The following is a 7289-nucleotide window of genomic DNA, read 5'->3' as shown; positions in this document are numbered from 1 at the left end:
ACCAGTTAAGGACCATTGGTCCGGACTTGGTCCTATATATCGAGGATCATTGTGTTTTATTTCATGTATTTTAATCAATCATTCATCCAGTAATATATGCATAAGCATTAATACTGAATCAACGCAAAAGGTTCATATTAAGTTGAATAACATATGTTCAAAGATGGACTAGGCTTTATCTTACCTCGACTTTCCAAAGTCTTATGTCATTTTGAGGAACCGCATGAACAATTGACGTATGAGTTTAACTTACAGATTGAAAACAACATTTTATAGGGCTACGATGTTAAATGATAAACATGTGCTTACATACAGTTATTTTAGAATCGTCAATTTACTAATAAAATGGAACATAAGAACTTATCCTAAGCATTTGTATGTTCAAAACGTTTTTTCAAATATACTATTTAATTCGTTTATGTGGCACGATCAGAAACAAAATGCTCATTTGATCTTTCCGCTGATGCATTTTGATCTTTTCGTAACCACCTACATAATCATGGATTTAGTTATTGATATAATTCACAATCGTTAGATCCAAATCCGATGATGGTTTGAATAGGTTCATTTGTTCATTTTTCTTAGAATTCTATCTAAAACCGAAAGGGAAATTAATTAAAATAGCCATTTTCAGATGTTGGTTTCAGCTCTTAGCCATTTGTCTTTTAAAATCATCAAAATGTCACTATCTTGCAAGTGACAGGTCCACTACATAAGGGTCAATATAAAAAAGAAAGTTTCTGAACCAGGTCCGTAAATGCAGGGACTAAATCTGTAAATTAGTCCCAATATCTATTTTACTGATTTGGTCCTTGCACTTGCGGACGCGGTTCAGAATTTTTTTTATACATTGAAGGGAAGTGTGAGCGAGGGTATCTTCTTTGCCTTTTTCAAAGCATTACTAATCCTGAGTGCAGGTTCGATGATTCATGCCATGTCGGATGAGCAAGATATGCAAAAGATGGGAGGTGTAAATAGTGTGAGACTTTCAACCAATGAACCTCTACAAATTGTGGACCTGCTACTTGTGGAGATACTGATATTTTAATATTTTATGAGAAAAATTACTTAGAGATAAAACCAGAAGTCAAAAATAACTATTTTAATTAATTTGTTGGACTGAAATATCAATACAATAAAACTACAAATGGAAAGGGTAAAATAGTAAAAAGATCCCCGCTTTTTATGTTATGTAAGACCTCCCTTCCATCATCTCTCTCTGTGTTCTCTCCCTGCATAAAAACCCTAGCCCGCACAAGCACACAGTAATGGCATCTACGATACCCTCAGACAATGGCACCCTCGCACAAACCCTAAAACCCGACACACAATCTGAGACTACTGCCATAACTGCTGTAAAAACCGACTCGAAGCCGGAGGCGGAAGCGGCGCTGGAGACTAGGACGGAGCCAGCAGATAAAAATCCTTCAGCTACTGACTCAGCTACGGCAGAGGCAACGGCGTCTCCGGAAAAGAAGTGGCCTGGGTGGCCAGGTGACTGCGTTTTTCGGCTCATAGTGCCGGTGCTTAAGGTTGGTAGTATAATTGGACGGAAAGGCGATATCATTAGGAAGATGTGCGAAGACACGAAAGCTCGTATCCGTGTACTCGACGCCCCTGTTGGTACCCCTGACCGCATTGTAAGTTGTTTCAAAATGGTTTAGTTGAGCCTTAACAATTTTCTGTTTTGCAAAATTGCCTGCTTATTTTTAGAGCAGATACCCGATGGAATTATTTGTTATGAAGTTTGTAAAAGCTGACTCCTCCTGTTTTATGTCAAGGGTTTCTTGAATCCGAGAAACCCACACTAAGCTATGTAGAGACTGAGGTGACTATATCAAAGAGTCCTGCCTATATTTAATGTTAGAGATTAGGGAAATTAGGCAAGTAGAGTAAAAGCACTCCACGCACAGCAGTGAAACAGCTGGAAAACTAACAGTGACGAGTGGCATCTTCATTTCTTGGGTACGTGGTGCTGAACAAAATTATAAGGGCTCATAAGTTTTACATTCTATTTGCAAAATGTAAGTGAAGTTAGTTGTAATACTTTGTTTGTCTCTTTTTGTTCCTCAGCCAAGTAAGTTGTCCATTTGTTGCACTTAGCTTATTATAAAGAAAAGAGTATGCCAATTAGAGAATGTAAAGCAATCCCATATACATAGTCTTTAGCTCCTTTAATAATTATTTTAGTTTAAACATCAACAAGAAAAACAAATTTTTTTATTTGGGCCTGTTTGAGTACTTGCATTTGAGAGAGAAAAGTGATAGATACTAGTAGATGCCTATTTCAGTGATTATCTACTTCTATCGATAAACGTAGTCTACCTGCTGAGGTTTTGTATTGCTAGACAATCTTAACATAGAGAAATGGAACTTGAGTATTCAACAAGGGTGGTTTTTTTGGAACTTGACTTGAATCGGCATTCTTTGAAGACTCTACTAATTGTTGTTAGGGCAAGTATGCATCTTTGTATGAGAACTGTCAGACCAATCAAATCTTCAAAAATGATAAAAATTGATGCTTTTTCTCATAGTTGAAATTAATAGCTGCAAGCCTGCAAGTGTGAGCCCGTCTTATCAACTACTCTCTGATCTTTTTAGGGCTTAAGGTTTCAACAAACCTTCTAGTTGCTTGCTTGGCTTGTGAAAAATTGGTAGGCACAGGATCACTTTGTAGTCTGTTGAGCTTGAAAAGTAAAGCTCATGCACAGTTTGTCAAATGCTTGTCTGGCTTGCCTCATATAGGTTCTGTCTTCCCATCTTTTTGACAAATCCACTGATGAGTCGTCAGGAGTTCCCTGATATCGTCTATTCCTTAAAGACCATATCTCTATAGGAGTAGATGTAGCCTTTCATATGACTGGAGAAAAAAAACTAACCCTATTTGGTGGACTTGACTACAAAAAATTTTGTCGAAAGAGAGAATGTGTGTTTACTTTTTTGATGGTATTTTTCATATGTGAATGTGTTCCTCAGAGGGTTTTTCTTAACCATTAAGAAGGGGGGGGGGACCTGGTGATCTCCTTGTCATGAGATTTCTTAAGTTCAAGTAATTGATGTGTGGTGGGTGTATTAGTACATCAAGCATTAAGGCAATGAGAGAATTCATTCTGCATGGTCTCTTAAAATTCTACACAAAGTTATCTGTGTCAAACCTGATCCAAAAAGGATGCGGTTCGAACGAGCCCATGGGAGGCTCTTTATCTTTTGCTACAAGGAGCAAATTGCAAAGTGTGCCTATAGGGTAAATATGCACATGATGCTGCTTACTGTCAAAGCAGATGCCTTTGTCGCACTTGTTCCAGGGGAAATTCTGTTCCATGCTCATTTAAAGTATTTTGCAAAGTTCGGGACTGACGTTTATGTGCACTTGTTTAGATAAATTGTGTATCTCGTAAATCCCATAAGTACATTTATTCATTTAACACATGTAACTTTAAACATGGTTTGTTGAGCTTAATGTTGAAGTGAAACAAATGCTGATTTTGCATTATTTGTTTAAAAATCATGTCCACATAGAAATAGATGGTGAAAAGTTACGGTTTTTCATAACTTAAATTGGTAATCTTTTCAATGGACCGATGGTCAGAGGGACGAGAAGTGAGCATGAAGGGTGCAAATACCAAACTGTGCATGAGGTGTAGCTCTAAATGCACATAGGTGCAACAGTAGACTCATGATTTTTGCTGAGCAGGTACACCTTTAAGGTGGATCAAAGGCCCGTAAAGTTGTGGTTAGATTCGGTGGAGTCAATGCAGTTTGACCCGAGGAGAAGTCAATTTTGTTGATGTGAGGGATAAAATATGTTTTTTTTCAAATGGAGTTGATCTTTTGAGCAAGACGCAGGACCACATCTTAGGCGAAAGCCTGATGTGCTTCTTAGCTGAAGTCCATCGTTTCAAGGGGTTTTTTTCCGTTTTTTGGTTGATTCGAGGGATTTTTTTGAAGTTTTTTGGTTGATTTCAAGAGATTTTTTCGGGTTTTTGGTTTATTTCAAGGGACTTTTCTGTTTTTTTTGGTTGATGTTCCTTGAATTTTCTAATATCCCGGAGCACCCTTCAAAGTTTAGCATGTGCACCTTTCATACTCCCAAAAACATTTCTACTTGTGAAAATCGGTTAAGCGGATGCTTGGTACCCCTGGGTCCTTCATAGGTGTCATAGGCGTACTTTGCACTTTGTATTTTGCAAAAGAGCACAAGGAGCCTCATCCAGGGCCGTGCAATGTGAGATCAAACTTTTTTGGGGACCAATTATATATGTTTTAGCATTTACCCAATCTTATATATTTTAGCTCAATCCCTACGGCTTTATACCTTTAATTTTAGCCAATTTGGGCGATTATAATATTTTAGTAATTTAGCCCAACCGCATCGCAATGCCTCCCCTCTTCTACCAGATTTCTGATTCCCGATTCCAAGTGCAAATCTTCAACCCCTCTCCTTGGGTCTCTAATTAGAAGATTGAACTCTTCTATCAGCTAGTACCATTTATTAGTTATTTAGTCGATGTATAGTTTTGATACAAGTGTAATAGCGTATCCAAAAAGATTGAAACGATCCAAAGTCTTTGTCGATTGGATCTGATCTTTCTATGGAGCTGTTTTGTCTCACTACTTTTAGCAGCCTTGTTGATCACTGTAAGAAACATTTATCAAGGCTTAATGTTTTGTGTCGTAACATACCTACTAAATATTGTAGCTAAGGACCTTTATGACGAGGAGATTATTCATCTCTTCCATGTCAACCGGTTATGAGACAGCCTCTATAGAAGGGACTTTAATGTCTGATGACGATACACCAGAGAAGTAACTATGTTACCCCTTCTAATAAACTTATCATTATGTCATGAATGAGATATAGTTAGTTTTGCTGCAAAGGTCCATTCACTCTGGGGCTGCGTCTGATTGTTACATTGCTTGCTGACAAGCCACGAGATAGAAAATAGTTAGGAGGCAACGAGAGATGTGAAGGGAGAGAATAACATAGAGATACTATAGCTGGTATATCTGGTGAACAAAGATGTGGAATATTGGTTTTCTTCTGCCATAAATGTAGATTAAAGTCAGGCTTTATTGATGATCTTTAATCTTTTTTACAAGAGAGGGATGATAGGCTACTCTGCTTTCTGTTTCTATTCAAATCACACAGAGTCACAGATGTTCTTCTTGCATTTGTAGACATTCACAAATAGGCCCCAAGAGTTAAATATGCACGAAGCTAACAAAAACGTTGCCTCAAGGTTTGGAACTTGTGTACATATATGCAAATATATTGTTCACGTATGTAAATATATTTATAGTATTGCTCGTAGTTGTATTATAACGATACCTACAGCATGATGTGTTATACATGTCTTCATCTTGCTTCATGTAAGTTCATTTCATACCGGACCAGACCGGAATAGGCTTGGGGGTTCTACCAATTGATATCTTTCCAAAAATAATTCTAAGACTAGTCATTTCTATTATCTTTTGCTTTATAAGTTTTGATGTGAATATTACTTGAACACACTCACCAATATCATTTAACATTTCATTTTTGGACATTTAATCTCTTGACAATCTTGATTTAGTTTTACCGATCTCAGTAAGCATATTGTGATGCTGTGTAAAACTGATATATGAGTTAGAGCGCTGCATTCTCTTCCAGTGTGAATTGGGCGAAGTGTTCACCATAAATACTTATGTTTTATTTGGGGTGGCATCCATCAGATATGGTTATGCTTTATTTTATTGAAACTTTCATTTTTTTAGACTTAAAAACCAGACTTATACTAATGGTGGTTGTGAGGGAAACGTCGACGAGTTTGTTCTATTTGTTTAATACGTGTTTGTTTGTGCTTCATCTTTATCATTGCATATACTGATCTTTCTTTTGCTTTCAAATTTCATAAGTGCATCCTATTTAGCTGCACTTCCTTTTATATGTGCTCTGTTGAAACTTCTAAGAGAGGACCATTTTTTGGGGGGGGGGGAGAAAGCAAGTTTATGGGATTTTTATGTAGCTTGTTACGCAAGTGCCTCTCTGGGTTTGAGGTTGTCTATGACTGGTATGGGTGTTTCCTCAAATAGTGGGTATCTTAAATTTGGCTGACAGTGAAGCACATAACAATGCATTCAGAGAAGTTAGAAAGGAAACTGATTGTAACTACTATTTCATGATTTGGGTTCTAATTTGTTGATTGTTGGGATGCTTGTATTTGGATAAAAAGAGTCATAACCCTGTGATATGGGCTCTGCCTTACCAGAATCACTCATTGGCCATGTCCCACTGATATATGTGAGGTTGTGTCAATGACTGTAAAGCTGAAGATTTGCCTCCTCAAAAATAACCCTTACCATGCGAAATTGTTAAATGTCAATTGCATCTTTCTCTCTCTTCTAGTTTATAGTGCCGAACCTTTACATGCTATCTATTGTTTTGTCTCACAGCCAGTGCTAATATGCTGTTATTTTCCATCCCTGTCTGTGCTTTCTACTCTCGAGTTGCATTGTACTGACTGGTTACTTCCTTAGGTCTTAATATCTGGCAAAGAAGAAACAGAGGCACCTCTCTCACCTGCAATGGATGCTGTAATTAGGGTATTCAAACGTGTCAATGGCTTTCCGGAGAATGATAGTGAGAGCATAGCATCCGTTCCATTTTGCTCAATCCGATTGTTGGTGCCATCAATGCAAGCGATAAGTCTGATTGGAAAGCAAGGATCTTCAATCAAGTCGATACAGGAGAGCACTGGTTGTTCTGTGCGAGTGCTCTCAGGTAGTATGAATTTGCTGGTCATAAATGAAACCTGAAAGATCATTCAGTTCTTGCATGGCATGTCCTATATGATCTAGGATATTTTCTTTTTATCTAGCATGCCTTTTTTTGTAGATGGTTCTTTTATCTATTGGTTGTTTGTTTGAGAATTTTGCAACATTGATAAAACTCACAGGGGACAAGCTTATATGTAGAACTGTATGTTTCAAACCAAAACAAACATACCCAGTATATCCAACTGGTTGTTAGGGTCTGGGGATAGAACTATATGTTTCAATTTATTAGATTGTAATATCTATATGGTGCATATCTATTTAGTTTCTGTTGCTTAATAGTTTTACACATTACCATAACAAAAACATTGGAATTTAGAAACAGCATTATGGAGCTGATGATTCGAGTAGTAGTGTATTTTTGTTATCTTCCTGTAGGCAGAGGGACTTTAGTTGCATGTCTGTTTTATTCATTTACAAACTTTCAGTTGCATCTACTTTTGCTTGCATGACCTCACCTCTTTGCATCTACTTTT

At 37.3% G+C, this 7289-nt stretch overlaps 1 protein-coding gene across 1 annotated transcript; it reads left to right on the top strand.

Moving 5' to 3' along the window:
- Positions 1-1228: 1228 nt before the first annotated feature.
- LOC112505739 (RNA-binding KH domain-containing protein PEPPER-like) lies at positions 1229-6909 on the top strand. Its single transcript, XM_025109688.1, has 2 exons — positions 1229-1640; positions 6517-6909. Exons 1-2 carry the CDS (start codon positions 1269-1271, stop codon positions 6793-6795), a joined length of 651 nt encoding a protein of 216 aa, XP_024965456.1. The 5' UTR covers positions 1229-1268; the 3' UTR covers positions 6796-6909.
- Positions 6910-7289: the final 380 nt, after the last annotated feature.

The sequence above is a fragment of the Cynara cardunculus genome, assembly GCF_001531365.2.
Source record: "Cynara cardunculus var. scolymus isolate 2C chromosome LG 2, CcrdV1, whole genome shotgun sequence".
In the NCBI taxonomy this organism is placed as follows: domain Eukaryota; kingdom Viridiplantae; phylum Streptophyta; class Magnoliopsida; order Asterales; family Asteraceae; genus Cynara; species Cynara cardunculus.
Note: the sequence above shows the minus strand (reverse complement) of the source record. Positions and strands in the feature narration are given on the sequence as shown.

Bases quoted from the DNA above. Each gene is read 5' to 3' on its own strand.
- LOC112505739 (XM_025109688.1), top strand. From the start codon at position 1,269: ATGGCATCTACGATACCCTCAGACAATGGCACCCTCGCACAAACCCTA. The intron at 1,641-6,516 runs GTAAGTTGTTTC...TTACTTCCTTAG, and splicing joins TTGGTACCCCTGACCGCATT to GTCTTAATATCTGGCAAAGA.